This window comes from Scyliorhinus torazame, chromosome 21 (assembly GCF_047496885.1).
Source record: "Scyliorhinus torazame isolate Kashiwa2021f chromosome 21, sScyTor2.1, whole genome shotgun sequence".
Classification (NCBI taxonomy): domain Eukaryota; kingdom Metazoa; phylum Chordata; class Chondrichthyes; order Carcharhiniformes; family Scyliorhinidae; genus Scyliorhinus; species Scyliorhinus torazame.
In genome coordinates this window covers 70879145-70897861 of record NC_092727.1, presented here as the reverse complement: position 1 = coordinate 70897861, position 18717 = coordinate 70879145, and the positions used below count along the sequence as shown (strand labels likewise).

At 51.2% G+C, this 18717-nt stretch overlaps 1 protein-coding gene across 2 annotated transcripts in view; it reads right to left on the bottom strand.

Annotated features, from left to right (window-relative positions):
• kcnh6a (potassium voltage-gated channel, subfamily H (eag-related), member 6a) overlaps positions 1 to 18717 on the bottom strand; it is a 433047-nt gene that overhangs the window by 58272 nt on the left and 356058 nt on the right. For both annotated transcript variants that reach the window (XM_072486929.1, XM_072486930.1), the window contains 2 exons: positions 8524 to 8776; positions 5201 to 5394 (listed from right to left, as the gene is read on the bottom strand). In XM_072486929.1, coding sequence (XP_072343030.1) covers positions 5201 to 5394; positions 8524 to 8776 — 447 coding nt within the window. The remainder of the gene's footprint in view (positions 1 to 5200; positions 5395 to 8523; positions 8777 to 18717) is intronic.

Here is an 18717-nt window from a genome sequence, read left to right as displayed (position 1 = left end):
GAACAAAGAACAAAGAAATGTACAGCACAGGAACAGGCCCTTCGGCCCTCCAAGCCCGTGCCGACCATGCTGCCCGACTAAACTACAATCTTCTACACTTCCTGGGTCCGTATCCCTCTATTCCCATCCTATTCATGTATTTGTCAAGATGCCCCTTAAATGTCACTATCGTCCCTGCTTCCACCACCTCCTCCGGTAGCGAGTTCCAGGCACCCACTACCCTCTGCGTAAAAAACTTGCCTCGTACATCTACTCTAAACCTTGCCCCTCTCACCTTAAACCTATGCCCCCTAGTAATTGACCCCTCTACCCTGGGGAAAAGCCTCTGACTATCCACTCTGTCTATGCCCCTCGTAATTTTGTATACCTCTATCAGGTCTCCCCTCAACCTCCTTCGTTCCAGTGAGAACAAACCGAGTTTATTCAACTGCTCCTCATAGCTAATGCCCTCCATACCAGGCAACATTCTGGTAAATCTCTTCTGCACCCTCTCTAAAGCCTCCACATCCTTCTGGTAGTGTGGCGACCAGAATTGAACACTATACTCCAAGTATTGCCTAACTAAGGTTCTATACAGCTGCAACATGACTTGCCAATTCTTATACTCAATGCCCCGGCCAATGAAGGCAAGCATGCCGTATGCCTTCTTGACTACCTTCTCCACCTGTGTTGCCCCTTTCAATGACCTGTGGACCTGTACTCCTAGATCTCTTTGACTTTCAATACTCTTGAGGGTTCTACCATTCACCGTATATTCCCTACCTGCATTAGACCTTCCAAAATGCATTACCTCACATTTGTCCGGATTAAACTCCATCTGCCATCTCTCCGCCCAAGTCTCCAAACAATCTAAATCCTGCTGTATCCTCCGACAGTCCTCATCGCTATCCGCAATTCCACCAACCTTTGTGTCGTCTGCAAACTTACTAATCAGACCAGTTACATTTTCCTCCAAATCATTTATATATACTACAAAGAGCAAAGGCCCCAGCACTGATCCCTGTGGAACACCACTGGTCACAGCCCTCCAATTAGAAAAGCATCCTTCCATTGCTACTCTCTGCCTTCTATGGCCTAGCCAGTTCTGTATCCACCTTGCCAGCTCACCCCTGATCCCGTGTGACTTCACCTTTTGTACTAGTCTACCATGGGACCTTGTCAAAGGCCTTACTGAAGTCCATATAGACAACATCCACTGCCCTACCTGCATCAATCATCTTAGTGACCTCCTCGAAAAACTCTATCAAGTTAGTGAGACACGACCTCCCCTTCACAAAACCGTGCTGCCTCTCACTAATACGTCCATTTGCTTCCAAATGGGAGTAGATCCTGTCTCGAAGAATTCTCTCCAGTAATTTCCCTACCACTGAAGTAAGGCTCACCGGCCTGCAGTTCCCTGGATTATCCTTGCTACCCTTCTTAAACAGAGGAACAACATTGGCTATTCTTTTAACTGTTCAAAGAATCATAGAATCCCTTCAGTGCAGAAGGAGGCCATTCGGCCCATGAAGTCTGCATCGACCATCCAAAAGACCACCCTACCCAAGTCCACTCCCCCATCCCTGTAACATAACCTGCACAACCCTGGACACGAAGGGGCGAATTTAGCCTGTCCAATCCACCTAACCTGCACATCTTTGGACGGTGGGAGGAAACCAGAGCACCCGGAGGAAACCCACACAGACACGGGGAGAACGTGCAATCTCCACATAGCCAGTCATCCAAAGTTGGAATTGAACCCGGGTCCCTGGCGCCGTGAGACAGCAGTGCTAACCACTGTGCCAGCATGCCGACTCAATGTGTGTGAGATCCTTCACTTTAGACCTGAGAATGAGCAGAACATTTTCCTAATGCTGAGAGGTTGGGAAGTGTGAATTAACAGAGAAGATTTTGGGAGTTTAAATACATAATCACTAAAAGCAGGTGGCCAAGCACAAAAAGCAATCACAAATGCTGATGGGGTGCTGGTCCTTTTCTTAAGGTGGTGTTGAATAGAAAGAGGAGGATGTGATTTTTCAGTTGCATGGTCAGACTTTCTGTGATGTATTGTGCTCAGTCCTGGGCACCGCACCTCAGGAACGACATCCTGGTATTGGAGAGGGTGCAGTGAAGATTCAATCTGAACTACACTGTGGCGTAAAGGGTTAAATTATGAGGACAGAATTCATGGATTAGGTTTTTAGACTCTGAAAGTTTAGAAGATTAAGAGGTGATCTGATTGAGGTGTTTAAGGAGATAGAGAGAAACTGTTACCTTTGGGAAATTGACAAAGAGGCAGCACATCTTTCACATTGGAGCCAGGCCGTTCAGGGCTGAGGTCAGGGAGCAGGCTGCCTCCTCTGGGAGGCTCGGCCAGGTGACCAGAGGATTTGGGTCTGATGGCCTCACACGGTTGAATAGCAGCTGGTTGGACAATAAGGAGGAGGAACAACACAGGGAGAAGGATTAAAATGTCAGACATGGGGGGGAATGAGTATCTATCAGCCTGAGTGAGGGGGTTATTTATTGCTGAGGGCACAGATTGCTGACCGCAGGAAGGGGTTATTGATTAATGGGGGGGGTTATTGGTTGATGGGGAGGGGTTTATTGACTGGTAGGGGAAGGGGAGTTATTGATTGGGGGAAGGAATATGGTTTGGTGTGGGGAGGGGATTTGTTGGTGGGGGGGCTATTAATTTGGTAGAGGGGATTATTGATCACAGAGAAGGGGATAGTGATCAGAGGAGGGGTGTGGTATTATCAGGTATTGCAGTACCCGAGAGGCTGAAGACCATTGGTTAAACCTAGGAGTTTACCATTGGCTGTTTTGTATGTAGCTCCGTCCTGACAGGCGGGGTATAAGAACCGGTGCCGTCCCAGCAGCCCTCATTCTGTACCAAAGCTGCTGGGGAACAGTTCTAGTCTATTAAAGCCTTCAGTTATGTTACTACCTCATTTTAATAGTAATTGATCGTGCATCAAGGGGCTTATTGGTTGGTGAGCAGGGTTATTGATCACAGGGAAGAGGGTTATTGATCAGCGGAGGGACTTATTGATTGGGGAGGGGGTTATTGATCATTGACCGAACTTTTAATTGAGGAACAAAGCATCCTGTCAGCTTCACAGTGATGCAATTAGCTAAACCTCTCCACACACAAGCCCTGAAGCTACTGTAAGCGCTCAACTGCTCAAAATCATTTAAGGGGGCCTCATCCTTAAACAAATCACCTGCAATTTGCAAAACAAAGGGAACTTTGTGAAAAGTTCTAGAACTCAAAACAAAGAGGACGAGGCAGCAAGGTAGCACAAGAGGATAGCACTGTGGCTTCACAGCGCCAGGGTCCCAGGTTCGATTCCCTGCTGGGTCACTGTCTGTGCGGAGTCTGCACGTTCTCCCCGTGTCTGCGTGGGTTTCCTCCAGGTGCTCCGGTTTCCTCCCACAGTCCAAAGACATGAAAGTTAGGTGGATTGCCATGCTAAATTTCCCTTAGTGTCCAAAAAGGTTAGGAGGGGTTAGTGGGTTATGGGGATAGGGTGGAAGTGAGGGCTTAAGTGGGTCGGTGCAGATTCGATGGGCCGAAGGGCCTCCTTCTGCACTGTATGTTCTATGTATATATGTATCTAAGAGGAAGCTATGGAGCGATGTCTTAGCCCAGGAGAGTGGCTCACAAGAGAGGGAAAAGACCATTGGTCAACTGGACTTAGAATAAAAACGCAACCCATCACCAAATGGCAAGGGAGTCAAAGGTTACGTGAAGAAGGTGGGGCAGGCAGGGAAAATTGTAGGTTTTCAGGAGGTCACCTCTCATTCTTCAAAGCACCAGAGAATATAAACCCAATAAACACTCAAGCTTCTCATCGTAGGCGGGATTCTCCGTGATCGGCGCGATGGCCCGACGCCGGAGTAAAAAATGGACAAACCACTCCGGCGTCGGGCCGACCAGAAGTAGTGGAATTTTCCGCAATTCCGGGGGCCAGGCCGGCACCGGAGGGATTGTCGCCGCGCCAGCCGGCGGTAAAGGGATTGCGCGAGTTAGCGCATGCGCAGAACCGCCGCGTGGTTCCACGCATGCGCAGACATGCCGGCATAGTCTGGCGCATGCGCAGGGAGGTGTCTTCTCCGCGCCGGCCATGGCGGAGTCCTACAGGGGCCAGCGCGGAAGGAGGAAGTGCCCCCACTGCACAGGCCCGCCCGCAGATCGGTGGGCCCCGATCGCGGGCCAGGCCACAGTGGGGGCCCCCCCGAGATCGGATCCTCCCGCGCCCCCCCCGAGGACCACACCAGCCAACTTACCTGGTGGGACCATGGCCAATCAACGCTGGCGGGACTGGCCAAAAACGGGCGGCCACTCGGCCCATCGGGGCCCAGAGAATTGCCGGGGGGGGGGGGGGGGGCGCTGCCAATGGCCCCCGACGGGCGTGAATCCCGCCACCACCCATAAACTGGCGCCGGAGAACACGGCAGCCGACGTCGGGGCGGGATTCACTCCGCCCTCCCGGGGATTCTCCGACCCGGCGGAGGTCGGAGATTCCCGCCCCATAAATCCCACAACATCGGGGTGAATCTTGTGAACCTTCACTGTATGCCCACCAATGCAAATATATTGCTCCTTAAATATGGAGACCAAAACTGCACACAGTATTCCAAGATGTGGACTGACCAAAGCCCCTGTACAACTGTAACAAGACCTCTTTATTCTTGTACTCCAATCCTCCTGCAAGGGACCTAGGCAGGCTGGGTGTACATTGGTACACAGGCAGGCAGGGTGTCCACTGGGACACAGGTAGGCAGGTTGTACACTGGGACACAGGGAGGCTGGGTGTACACTGGGACACAGGAAGGCTGGGTGTACACTGGGACACAGGGAGGCTGGGTGTACACTGGGACACAGGGAGGCTGGGTGTACACTGGGACACAGGGAGGCTGGGTGTACACTGGGACACAGGGAGGCTGGGTGTACACTGGGACACAGGCAGGCAGTGAGTACACTAGTATACAGGCAGGCTGGGTGTACACTGGTACACAGGCAGGCAGGGTGTACACTGGTACACAGGCAGATTGGGTGTACACTGGGACACAGGGAGGCTGGGTGTACAATGGGACACAGGCAGACTAGGTGTACACTGCAATATACCATGTTATAACAGCATTGATACCAATGGGGAAACCTGGGCACTGGGGTTTTCTATTGATTAAAGAATGAAAAGGCATTGAAACTCACATCACGGAGATTGAAAGTGATTTCCAAGTTTGTCCAGAAGTTATTGGAGAAATCAGGGTACATGTCGAGAACCTCCAGTAGGTCGTCACGCAGGATGCGGTGTAAATCACAGTATGTCAGAGCTCGCACGTCCGAGTTAGATTTCCCTGGCCTGGCGTATAAACTGATCGGCTCCCCAAATGTGTCATTCTTGCCTGGAATCAAGAAAATCCCTGAAAGCATCAAATATACGCACTGGGCCTCGGTCTGCACACAGTCAGAGGAGTCAGAGGTCACAGGTACATGTCCCCCTACAGACTCTTTCTTTAACGGGATAGTATTGGATTGGATTGGATTTGTTTATTGTCACGTGTACCGAGGTATAGTGAAAAGTATTTTTCTGTGAGCAGCTCAACAGATCATTAAGTACATGAGAAGAAAAGGGAATAAAAGAAAATACATAATAGGGCAACACAACATATACAATGTAACTACATAAGCACTGGCATCGGATGAAGCATACAGGGCGTAGTGTTAATGAAATCAGTCCATAAAAGGGTCATTTAGGAGTCTTGTAACAGCGGGGAAGAAGCTGTTTTTGAGTCTGCTCGTGCGTGTTCTCAGACTTCTGTATCTCCTGCCCGATGGACGAAGTTGGAAGAGTGAGTAAGCCGGGTGGGAGGGATCTTTGATTATGCTGCCCGCTTTCCCCAGGCAGCGGGAAGTGTAGATAGAGTCAATGGATGGGAGGCAGGTTTGTGTGATGGACTGGGCGGTGTTCACGACTCTCTGAAGTTTCTTGCGGTCCTGGGCCGAGCAGTTGCCATACCAGGCTGTGATGCAGCCCGATATGATGCTTTCTATGGTGCATCTGTAAAAGTTGGTAAGAGTCAATGTGGACATGCCGAATTTCCTTAGTTTCCTGAGGAAGTACAGGCGCTGTTGTGCTTTCTTGGTGGTAGCGTCGACGTGGGTGGACCAGGACAGATTTTTGGAGATGAGCACCCCTAGGAATTTGAAACTGCTAACCATCTCTACCTCGGCCCCGTTGATGCTGACAGGGGTGTGTACAGTACTTTGCTTCCTGAAGTCAATTACCAGCTCTTTAGTTTTGCTGGCATTGAGGGAGAGATTGTTGTCGCTACACCACTCCACTAGGTTCTCTATCTCCCTCCTGTATTCGGACTCATCGTTATTCGAGATCCGGCCCACTATGGTCGTATCGTCAGCAAACTTGTAGATGGAGATGGAACCAAGTTTTGCCACACAGTCGTGTGTGTACAGGGAGTAGAGTAGGGGGCTAAGCACGCAGCCTTGCGGGGCGCCGGTGTTGAGGACTATTGTGGAGGAGGTGTTGTTGTTCATTCTTACTGATTGTGGTCTGTTGGTCAGAAAATCGAGGATCCAGTTGCAGAGGGAGGGCATTCTGCCCATCGATTGTTATGCAGGAACAGGTGTAGGCAATTCAGCTCCTTCAGCCTGTCATCATAAAATCATAGATATTTGCGGCATAGAAGGGGGCCATTCAGCCCATCATACCGGTGCTGTATTTTTGAAAGAGAGGTTGTGGAAGTCTCACATACTCCATTTTAGCCGATAATCCTGTAAATTCCACCTCCTCGACTATCTGTCCAATTCCCTTCAAAATATTTTCGTGGAATAAGCTCCCACCACGTTTTCAGGTGCTGTAAACTCTGACAGAAATACGTCACTCACCTTCTCTCCAGATTTTCCATCAATAATGTGGAATCTCTGACCACCGCTTATTGACCCAATTTACCAGCGGGATTCATTTTCCTTGATCTACTCTTATCAAAATTTCTCATCATCTTGAAAACCTTTACCCGGCCAACTCTTCACCTCTTCTGTTCCAAGGAGGACTGTCCAAACTGTTCCAGCCTCTTTTCATAACTGAGGTCCCTCATCCCTGGCAACGTCCTGGTAAAACTCCTCTCCACCTGCTGCAACGCTGTGACATCCTTCACAAAGTGCAGAGTCTCCACAAGACTCCAGCTGACTCATACCCAGTGTTTTAGAAATTTGTTGCGTGAGCGCTTTGTTTTCTGACTCTACTGCTTTATTTATAAACCTCAGTAAAACAATTTGCTTTTGTAACTATCATGTTAATTTTCTCTGTCGTCTTTAGGGATTTGTGCTTTTCGGCATCAAGGTCTCTCTGCTCATTTTGAAAATCCTGCCATTTATATTATTCTCATTTCACATTCCAACCCATTTGCAACATTTCCCACATTGTTATCCATCTGCCAAACCCCTGCCCATTTCACCATCACACATCATCATGAAGCCAATAGCTATCCTCATCACAGAACTGTCACTGTGCAGAAGGAGGCCATTCGGCCCATCACAGAACTGTCACCATGCAGAAGGAGGCCATTCGGCCCATCACAGAACTGTCACCGTGCCATTCGACCCATCTTGCCTGTGCTGATTCTCCGAACATTCCTCCATTTCCGATAATAATCCAATTCCCTATGAAAGTCCTGATTGAATCTGCATCCACCACACTTCCAGGCATCATGTTCCAGATCCTAACTGCTCGCTGTGAGGAAACGTTTCTCCTCTTGTCTCCATTGCTTCTTTTGCCAATTACTTTAAATCTGTGCCCCTTCGCTCTCGATCCTTCCATCAATGGGAACGGTTTCTCCCGATCTACGCTGTCTAGACCCCTCATCATTTCAATTATCTCCATCAAATCTCCTCACAAACTTCGCTTCTTGAACTTCTCCAATCTGTCACCGTAACTGAAATTCCTCATCCCTGCAACCATTCTTGTGAACCTTTTGTGCTGCTGCCACTTTGCCAAGACTGTGCCACCTGCAAACTTTATAATGCTGCTCCTTCTATCTGAGCGGTTTGTGGAATGTTTATATATGAAGTGGAGTTAAAGGGCCAGCAGGGCAGTAGAGGGAGCTTTGAGGTGGGTGGGTGTGTGGAGACCAGCAGGAAAGCAAGGACCAGACAAAAAGGGCCTGAAAGGGCCTGGGTTCCTTGGAACGTTTGCACGGTGACTTTTCGGTGAGTGCGATGGAACAGCCACAAAAATTCTTCCCCATTGTCTCTTACCAGGAACATTCCCCCCACATCCTTGTTTATTGCCCCCCCCCCCACCCCCCACCCCCACCTCCACCCTCTAGAGACTGTTCAGTCTCATGGTGGGGACGGTCCGTAATTTGTGAATCTTGGTCTCAGAGGCCATTCAGAGACCACCATCGCGTGACCGCCATCCCCTCTGCCTCTCCCTACGTCGGTGTTCACATGCCCTCCACGGGCAGAGCCAGCCCCAATACTGGGAGGACAAACCAAGAGTAGTGACAACCACATACCCAAGATGGCCACCACCACGTCATTGCGCAGGATCTCGATGGAGCCGCGGGATATGAAATAGAGCGCGGTCAGTACGTCGGCGTAGTGGACCAGAGTGTCGCCGGGAGGAGCATGTGTGGTCTTGAACTTCATCGCCAGAGCTCGCAGGCACCCTGGGCTTGCCCCGCGGAAAACCTTACAGTTCTGGAGGAGGCTCCTGTTCAAGTGGAGGCAAATGTCGGCCTGCAGGCATTCTGGAAAACCCTTCAGTACCTGACGAAAGAGAAACAGGAAGCAATTATAATAATAATAATCTTTATTATTGCCACAAGTAGGCTTACATTAACACTGCAATGAAGTTACTATGAAAAGCCCCGAGTCACCACACTCCGGCGCCTGTTCGGGTACACAGAGGGAGAATTCAGAATGTCCAAATTACCTAACAGCACATCTTTCAGGACTTGTGGGAGGAAACCGGAGCACCCGGAAGTAACCCGCGCGGACGCAGGGAGAATGTGCAGACTCCGCACAGACAGTGACCCAAGTCGGGAATTGAACACGGGTCCTTGGCGCTGTGAAGCAACTGTGCTAACCACTGTGCTACCGTGCTGCCCATCTTGCCAGTGAAAAAGCAAAGCTTCCAAAAAACCTGTCGAGTCTTCTGAAGCTTCTTGGTTTGTGGTAGAATTTCTTCTCCTCCTTTGAGGATCTACCTGATCCAGTTATTCCCACCACACTCCCACCTCCCTTATCTCTAAATGGACAAGAGCATCCATGATCCTCCAATACAGCACAGCACGATAACCATCCCCCCTTCACTACCCCTCCCCACTCTCTATTCCCTCCCCAATTGCCACCCTCTTCTCCACACCCTAACCCCTCCCCAGTTCACCATTCCCTCCCCAATCCCTAACCCCTCCATCCACTCTTTATCCCTCCCCATTACCCCTTCTGCTCACTCCTCTTTCTATTCGCTATCCCTCTCCTCCTGCTTGTAACCCTCCTCGCTAACCCCAACTCACCTCCTGCATGTTTGCTAATGTTTTTCTGTTTCTTTTAAAGCATATCTTTACAAACACACACTGTTTTCTCGTTGGGGAATAGTGGGGAAATGGTGGAAGCATTCTTGAGCTGATTATCTGCCCGTGGAACTGCATTATAAGTACGCCTTCCATGGCCAGCAAGTTGTGGCCTTGCACTTGAACCCCCAAATTCTGGCCCAGCAGCAGGGGCGTACCACTGTGCCACGAGACCACGTATGTTTTTCATGAATGGGGTATGAATGTTGCTGGCTAGGCCAGCATTTATTACCCATACCTAATTACCCTTGGGAACGGGGTGGTGAACTGCTGCAGTCCATGTGGTGTAGGTACCCACAGTGCCGCTAGGGAGGGAGTTCTAGGATTTTGACCAAGCGACAATGATGGAACGGCGATATGGTTCCAATGTCATGAACGTTACTTGCAACAAGCCCAAACCGGAATGATGTCCAGGTCTTGCTGCACATGGACACGGACTGCTTTACTATCTGAGGAATGGTGCTTGAATATTGTGAAATCATCAACAAACATCCCCACTTCAGACCTTATGATGGAGGGAAGGTCATGGATGAAGCAGCGGAAGTTGGCTGTGCCTGGGACACTATCCTGAGGAACTCAGTCCTGGGACTGAGACAATTGGCTGATCTTTGTCTCCCCAGGACTGTGTGGTGGTCACTGATATCAGTGCTGCCATGGACAGATGGAACTGGTTTATTGGTGAGGGTGAGGTGAGGTGAAGGTCGTTCTCTCTCTCCTGACTCGAGCTTGGTCAGCAGAGGTGCTACTGAGTCACACTTGGTGACGGACATTAAAGTCCCCCATCCAGAGTACATTCTGTGCATTCTCAGTGTGCCCTACATGGAGAAGTCCTGAATCATCAGCTGAGGGGGTTGGAGGTGTAGCGGAAGGTAATCAGCATGAGGTTTCTGTAGTAATGGAAGGATTGGTAACCGCCAGTCAATATCTATAAAGGATTACAAAGGTTTATTTGTATTTACACACAGCCTTTCAGGATGTTATCAATTCTAGCTTTAGGGTCTAAACTGGCTTTGCACCAAGATCCCTGCACTCGATTCCCATTGGCTAATGGGGTCACATGACCCTCCTGATGTACGCCTCTGAAAGGAGTCAGCTTACCCCAGTTTCCCATGTTTGACCGAATGGCATGAGACTTCATGGGGTCTAGAGATGAAGTTGAGGACCCACAGGGCAAGTCCCTCCTGACTGTATACCACTGTGCAGTCATCTCTGGTAGGTCTGTCCTGCCGATGGGACTGGTCTTACCCAGGGATGGTGATGAAGTCTGGGACTTTGGCTCGCTAACCCCTCCTTTCTACCCACTAAATCATCTCTGCATTTACCTTCTGTTGAGCGCCCCTACTCTCGCGAGCTAATCCATGCGTTTTCTCACTGCCTCCTCATGCTGCTCACTACTCCCTTTCCAGTCACTAAAGCCCTCCATCTGTTTGCTAAACCTGCCCTCTGTTCACTCCCAGACTCTCTACATGCTAACCTCTGCTTCCTCCCACTAACACCTTCCTTTGATCTCTACCCCCCCACTGACTAACTCCTCCCCTCTCTTAACCTCCTCTCTCCACACTCTCTCTCCACCCTCCGTTCTCTCTCCTCCCTTCACTCCCTACCCCCTCCGCTCGTTCACTAACTCACCCTGCCTGAATTGCTCGATGTCATCAGTGAACCCTTCCCCCTCTCCCGAAGGGTGGCAGTTCCATCAGTTTCTGCAGATATCCCAGTTCCTGCACAGCCTGTGGCCCCAGACACGGATGTGGGGCCGAATCAACAGTGGGATGTATTCAGGTTAAACCTCAGCTTGCCATCACTGGATGTCCAGGCACACTGGGGCCCGATGGTCAGCAGTGAGACCTTTGACTGATATTCCCTGGCCTTGTCCAACACATTAATGTTGGTTGTGCTGACTCTAGTTCCCAGCACTGTTGTCAGCATTAGGCCCACTCGAAAGAACCAACTGGATTTGCTCCCTCTCACAGACCCTCCCCCGACCCCTGGCTGGTCAGTGCCTCTCTGTACACAGGAACACCCATCCAGCGAAGATACTGCTCGTTCTGATTAGACAGGAGGTTGAGAATTCCCAGCTTCAGTGAAAAGACTTTTTTGATTCTACAATTCCACAATTAGTCGCACATTCTGTTTGAAGCCAGAAGGTTAATTAAGAATTGTCTTGAGCATCAGCAAGCTGCCCCAGCTGTCAGCTCCAATTACCAACTGTTTACTCAACAGTATCCTCAGACAGTTTGAGTTCAGTTCAATCCTCACTCCCCATGCAATCTGTGAATATTCGTGACCCCCCCACCCCAACTCCACTGGCAGCCCCAGTGACCCCCCCCTCCGCAACTCCACTGGCAGCCCCAGTGACACCCCAAACTCCACTGGCAGCCCCAGTGACCACCCCCCCCCCCCCCCCCCACAACTCCACTGGTGGTTTCAGTGACTCCCCCACTCCATTGCAGTTTCAGTGACCCCACTCCACTGGCAATTTCAGGGACCCCCCCGCCCCCCCCCCCCCCCCCCCCCCCATTCCACTGGCAATCTCAGTTACCCTCCACCCTCACTCCACTGTCACTCTCAATGATCCCCACTGGTAGTTCAGTGACCATCCTCATTCCACTGGCAGTCTAGTGACCCCCTTCAGTCCACTGGCACTCTCAGTGACCCCCTCCTCAACTCCACTGGCAGTCTCAGAGCCCCCCCCCTCCACCACGCCACTATTAATTTCAGTGACGCCACCCCCACTCCACTAGCAGTTTCAGAGACCCCCCTCCCACACTCTGGGACCTCTGGGATTGATGGTAGTTCTGTGTTCGATACAGCTAGTGAGACCTCTTCTCCCTGACCGACCAATCGCTGTGAAGTAACAGCTTTGTGCTGCATTGTAATGGCTTCGCTAGTTATTGGGACATGCTCACAGTTGTGCCGGTATATTTGATCATTCACTTCCACTGCGCACAATCAAGGTGACAATTGCTCGACACACGTGCCAATTTCCCGTGCGGGATGACCCCTGGTGAGAGTGTTGCACCATGACTGCCTTTCCAATGTTCAGCTCTGGTAACAGTTTGGCTGTTTTGTCAAACCGAAATTTGGCTTTCTGTCATTTCACCTTGACATTTTCACTCACGGCAGTTACTACCTCGGGTTTCAGTAGCTTTATCACGATTGGAATAGTATTTTGCATGCAACATTAAATTAGTGTCTGGACAGGACTACTTACCATGCCTTCAATCGATGTGTTTCTCCACTCGAAGGGCGGGATTCTCCGAGCCTCCCCACCGAAACTGCGCTCGGCTCGGGGGTGGAGAATGGGACATCAGACCCGCGATTGGGTCCGACTCCTTCCCGCGATTCTCCGGGGACGGGAGTGCATGCGGTTGACGCGGCACCGGTTGGCGCCATTGAAAGAGGCCCCCGCGGCGATTCTCTGCCGACAACTGGCTGAGTTCCCGCCGATAGGCGGGAACTGAAGAACATAGATTGGGGGCGGATGTTTGAGGGCAAATCAACATCTGACATGTGGGAGGCTTTCAAGTGTCAGTTGAAAGGAATACAGGACCGGCATGTTCCTGTGAGGAAGAAAGATAAATACGGCAATTTTCGGGAACCTTGGATGACGAGTGATATTGTAGGCCTCGTCAAAAAGAAAAAGGAGGCATTTGTCAGGGCTAAAAGGCTGGGAACAGACGAAGCCTGTGTGGAATATAAGGAAGTAGGAAGGAACTTAAGCAAGGAGTCAGGAGGGCTAGAAGGGGTCACGAAAAGTCATTGGCAAATAGGGTTAAGGAAAATCCCAAGGCTTTTTACACGTACATAAAAAGCAAGAGGGTAGCCAGGGAAAGGGTTGGCCCACTGAAGGATAGGCAAGGGAATCTATGTGTGGAGCCAGAGGAAATGGGCGAGGTACTAAATGAATACTTTGCATCAGTATTCACCAAAGAGAAGGAATTGGTAGATGTTGAGTCTGGAGAAGGGGGTGTAGATAGCCTGGGTCACATTGTGATCCAAAAAGACGAGGTGTTGGGTGCCTTAAAAAATATTAAGGTAGATAAGTCCCCAGGGCCTGATGGGATCTACCCCAGAATACTGAAGGAGGCTGGAGAGGAAATTGCTGAGGCCTTGACAGAAATCTTTGGATCCTCGCTGTCTTCAGGGGATATCCCGGAGGACTGGAGAATAGCCAATGTTGTTCCTCTGTTTAAGAAGGGTAGCAAGGATAATCCCGGGAACTACAGGCCGGTGAGCCTTACTTCAGTGGTAGGGAAATTACTGGAGAGAATTCTTCGAGACAGGATCTACTCTCATTTGGAAGCAAATGGACGTACTAGTGAGAGGCAGCATGGTTTTGTGAAGGGGAGGTCGTGTCTCACTAACTTGATAGAATTTTTCGAGGAGGTCACTAAGATGATTGATGCAGGTAGGGCAGTAGATGTTGTCTATATGGACTTCAGTAAGGCCTTTGACAAGGTCCCTTATGGTAGACTAGTACAAAAGGTGAAGTCACACGGGATCAGGGGTGAGCTGGCAAGGTGGATACAGAACTGGCTAGGCCATAGAAGGCAGAGAGTAGCAATGGAGGGCTGCTTTTCTAATTGGAGGGCTGTGACCAGTGGTGTTCCACAGGGATCAGTGCTGGGACCTTTGCTGTTTGTAGTATATATAAATGATTTGGAGGAAAATGTAACTGGTCTGATTAGTAAGTTTGCAGATGACACAAAGGTTGGTGGAATTGCGGATAGCGATGAGGACTGTCGGAGGATACAGCAGGATTTAGATTGTCTGGAGACTTGGGCGGAGAGATGGCAGATGGAGTTTAATCCGGACAAATGTGAGGTAATGCATTTTGGAAGGTCTAATGCAGGTAGGGAATATACAGTGAATGGTAGAACCCTCAAGAGTATTGAAAGTCAAAGAGATCTAGGAGTACAGGTCCACAGGTCATTGAAAGGGGCAACACAGGTGGAGAAGGTAGTCAAGAAGGCATACGGCATGCTTGCCTTCATTGGCCGGGGCATTGAGTATAAGAATTGGCAAGTCATGTTGCAGCTGTATAGAACCTTAGTTAGGCCACACTTGGAGTATAGTGTTCAATTCTGGTCGCCACACTACCAGAAGGATGTGGAGGCTTTAGAGAGGGTGCAGAAGAGATTTACCAGAATGTTGCCTGGTATGGAGGGCTTTAGCTATGAGGAGCGGTTGAATAAACTCGGTTTGTCCTCACTGGAACGAAGGAGGTTGAGGGGAGACCTGATAGAGGTATACAAAATTATGAGGGGCATAGACAGAGTGGATAGTCAGAGGCTTTTCCCCAGGGTAGAGGGGTCAATTACTAGGGGGCATAGGTTTAAGGTGAGAGGGGCAAGGTTTAGAGTAGATGTACGAGGCAAGTTTTTTACGCAGAGGGTAGTGGGTGCCTGGAACTCGCTACCGGAGGAGGTAGTGGAAGCAGGGACGATAGGGACATTTAAGGGGCATCTTGACAAATATACGAATAGGATGGGAATAGAAGGATACGGACCCAGGAAGTGTAGAAGATTGTAGTTTAGTCGGGCAGCATGGCCGGCACGGGCTTGGAGGGCCGAAGGGCCTGTTCCTGTGCTGTACATTTCTTTGTTCTTTGTTCTTTGTTCTTGACATGGTTCACTCTTGGTCCCACCCAGCGAGTGCTCGGAGTGGTGGCTGCGGATGCAGTCCGCGGCCGCCCTGTTGGGGGGGCGGAGGGGATCTGCCTCCAGGACCGCCAGGCTCTTGATCGGGGGCCACCGATCGGCGGGCACGCACGATCAGGGTGGTGCCTATATAGTCGGGGCCGGCTTGCTGTGTGGGTCTGCCATGTTGCGTGGGGCCGCCGCCACAGGCGGCCCCCGCGCCTTTACGCGGACCCGCGGCTGGAAATACAGGGCCCCGTATCGGCAGCTGGAGCTGCGAGGAGCACTCTGGGGCCTCCTAGCTCCAGTCAAAATGGAGAATCAATCTGGACTTTCTCCAGGACTTTCTGCCGGGGGGCGGGCCGGCGGCGGCTCGGAGCACGGGCTGGAAGGGGGCCCAAGAAAGGGGATGGACGATCGGCGGAGGGGGGGTGGCACTTTGCCCCCCAACTAGGCTGATCACCTGGAATGTTCAAGGGTTAAATGGGCCGGTTAAGAGGGCACGTGTGTTTGCGCACCTGAGGGGACTGAAGACGAACGTGGTAATGCTGCAGGAGACGCACCTTCGAGTAGTGGGCCAGGTTAGATTGAGGAAAGGCTGGGTCAGTCAGGTCTTCCACTCGGAGCTGGACACAAAGACTAGAGGGGTTGCGATCTTGATTAATAAGCGGGTGATATTCGAGGTGGGTAGAATAATTTTGGATGTGGGGGGTAGATATATTATGGTTAGTGGTAAGCTGGAGGGGATGAAGGTAGTGCAGGTTAATGTATATGCTCCAAATTGGGATGACGTGGAATTTATGAAGAGGATGTTGGGGAAGATACCGGACCTGGACTCGCACAAGCTGGTCATGGGAGGGGAATTTAATACAGATATTGATCCCGGCCTGGATCGGTCATGCTCGAAAATGGGCAGCGTGCCAGCAATGGCAAAGGAACTGAAAGGGTTCATGGAGCAGATGGGGGGGTGGATCCATGGAGATTTAGGCAGCCGAGGGTGAAGGAGTTCTCCTTCTACTCCCACGTGCAGAAGGCATAGTCTCAGATCGATTTCTTTGTTTTGGGTAGGGCCTTGCTGACAGGGGTGGTGGACATGGGGTACTCGGCGATCACAACCTCGGACCATGCTCCGCACTGGGTTAACCTGCAGGTTAGTAAAGATAGCAATCAGCGCCCGCAATGGAGGTTAGATGTAGGGTTGTTGGTGGGCGAAGCGGTGTGCGAGAGGCTGAGGAAATGCATACAAAATTACCTGCAGGTAAATGATACGGGGGAGGTCTCAGCAGCGGTGGTCTGGGAAACGCTGAAGGCAGTGGTGAGAGGAGAGCTGATCTCGATCCGGGCTCCCAGGGATAGGACGGACAGGGCAGAGACGGACCGACTGGTAAAAGATATTCTACAAGTCGACAGGAGGTAGGCGGAGACTCCAGAGATAGGGCTTTTAAGGGAACGGCGGAGGCTACAGGCGGAGTTCGGCTTGTTAACCACAGTAAGGGCAGTGGAAAAGCTCAGAAAGGCGATGGGGGCGATCTACGAGCATGGTGAGAAGGCCAGCAGGATGCTTGCACAGCAGCTCAGGCAGGCGTTCGGGGATTTCTACAGCAGGCTGTACAGGTCGGAACCCCCTGCGGGGCCGGAGGCACTTCCTGGAGGGGCTGACGTTCCCCAAGGTGGACGGGGAGCTGGTAGAAGGATTGGGGGCCCCGATTGGACTGGAAGGGATAGTGGAGGGCTTGAAGGCCATGCAGTCGGGTTAGGACCCAGGACCAGACGGGTACCCGGCGGAATTCTACAAAACGTTCTCCGGGATATTGGGATCGGTGCTGATGAAGGTATTTAATGAGGCAAGGGAAAGAGGGGTTCTGCCCCAGACGATGTCACATGCCACAATTTCGCTTATCCTGAAACGGGACAAGAACCCGGAGCTGTGTGGGTCTTACAGGCCGATATCCCTGGTGAACGTAGATGCCAACTGTTGGCCAAAATATTGTCCTCCAGGATTGAGGATTGTGCACTGAACGTCATTGTGGAAGATCAGACGGGGTTCGTTAAGGGTAGGCAGCTGGTGGCCAATGTAAGAAGGCTGTTAAATGTGATCATGATGCCCCCGGAAGGTAGGGAGGTGGAGGTAGTGGTCACAATGGATGCGGAAAAAGCTTTTGACCCGGTTGAGTGGGATTATTTATGGGAGGTTCTGGGGTGGTTCGGATTAGGGAGGGGCTTTATTGACTGGGTCAGGTTGCTGTACCAGGCTCCTGTGGCAAGTGTACGGACGAACAGGACGAATTCGGACTATTTTAGACTGCACCGGGGGATGAGACAGGGATGCCCCCTCTCCCCACTGATGTTTGTGCTGGCTATAGAGCCACTGGCAATTGCTCTGAGGGCCTCAAGGGGCTGGTCTGGGGGGGGGGGGGGGGGGGGGGGTGTGGAGCACAGAGTCTCGCTGTATGCGGATGACCTGCTTCTGTATGTTGTTTTAGATCCAATTGAGGTGATGGACGAAATCATGGGAATTTTAGGGGAATTCGGTTAGTTTTCGGGGTATAAGCTTAATATGGGGAAAAGCGAGATGTTTGCGGTCCAGGCGAGGGGTCAGGAGAGGCGACTGGGGAACTGCTGTTTAGATTGGTAGGGGACAGTTTCAGGTACCTAGGTATCCAAGTGGTGCGGGATTGGGACCGGCTACAGAAATTGAACTTGGCCCGGTTGGTGGATCAGATGAAAGATGATTTCCGGAGATGGGATGCGCTCCTGTTGTCACGAGTTGGGAGAGTCCAAACGGTGAAAATGACGGTCCTCCCGAGATTCCTGTTTGTATTTCAATGTCTCCCCATCTATATTCCGCGGTCCTTTTTTACGCGGGTCAATAAAGTTATTGCGGGCTTCGTATGGGGGGGCAAGGGAAGTGAGTGAGGAGGGTAATGCTTGAACGGAGTCGGGCAGAGGGCGGGCTGGCACTGCCGAACTTTAACAATTATTACTGGGCGGCTAATATAGCCATGATTCGGAACTGGCTGGGGGGGGGGGTGCACGCGTCGGCATGGGTGCGTATGGAGGCGGCTTCTTGCAAGGGCACAAGTTTGGGGGCGCTGGTAACGGCGCCTCTGCCGTTCCCGCCGGCATGGTACTCCACCAGCCGGACTGGTAGTGGCGGCCTTGAGAGTCTGGGGGCATTGGAGGAGATATGTGGGAGCAGATGGAGCATCGGTCTGGTCCCCAATCTGCGATAATCACCGGTTCGCCCCGGGAAGGATGGACGGGGGGGGGTTACAAATATGGCGGAGAGCGGGGATTGAGAGGATGGGGGACTTGTTTATAGAGGGGAGCTTCCCGAGTATAAGGGCGCTGGAGGAGAAGTTTGCATTGGTGGGGGGAAACAAATTTAGATATCTGCAGGTGCGGGACTTTCTGCGTAGACAGGTATCAAACTTCCCACTCCTGCCACTAACGGGGATTCAGGACAGGGTAGTTTCCAGAGGATGGATAGGAGAGG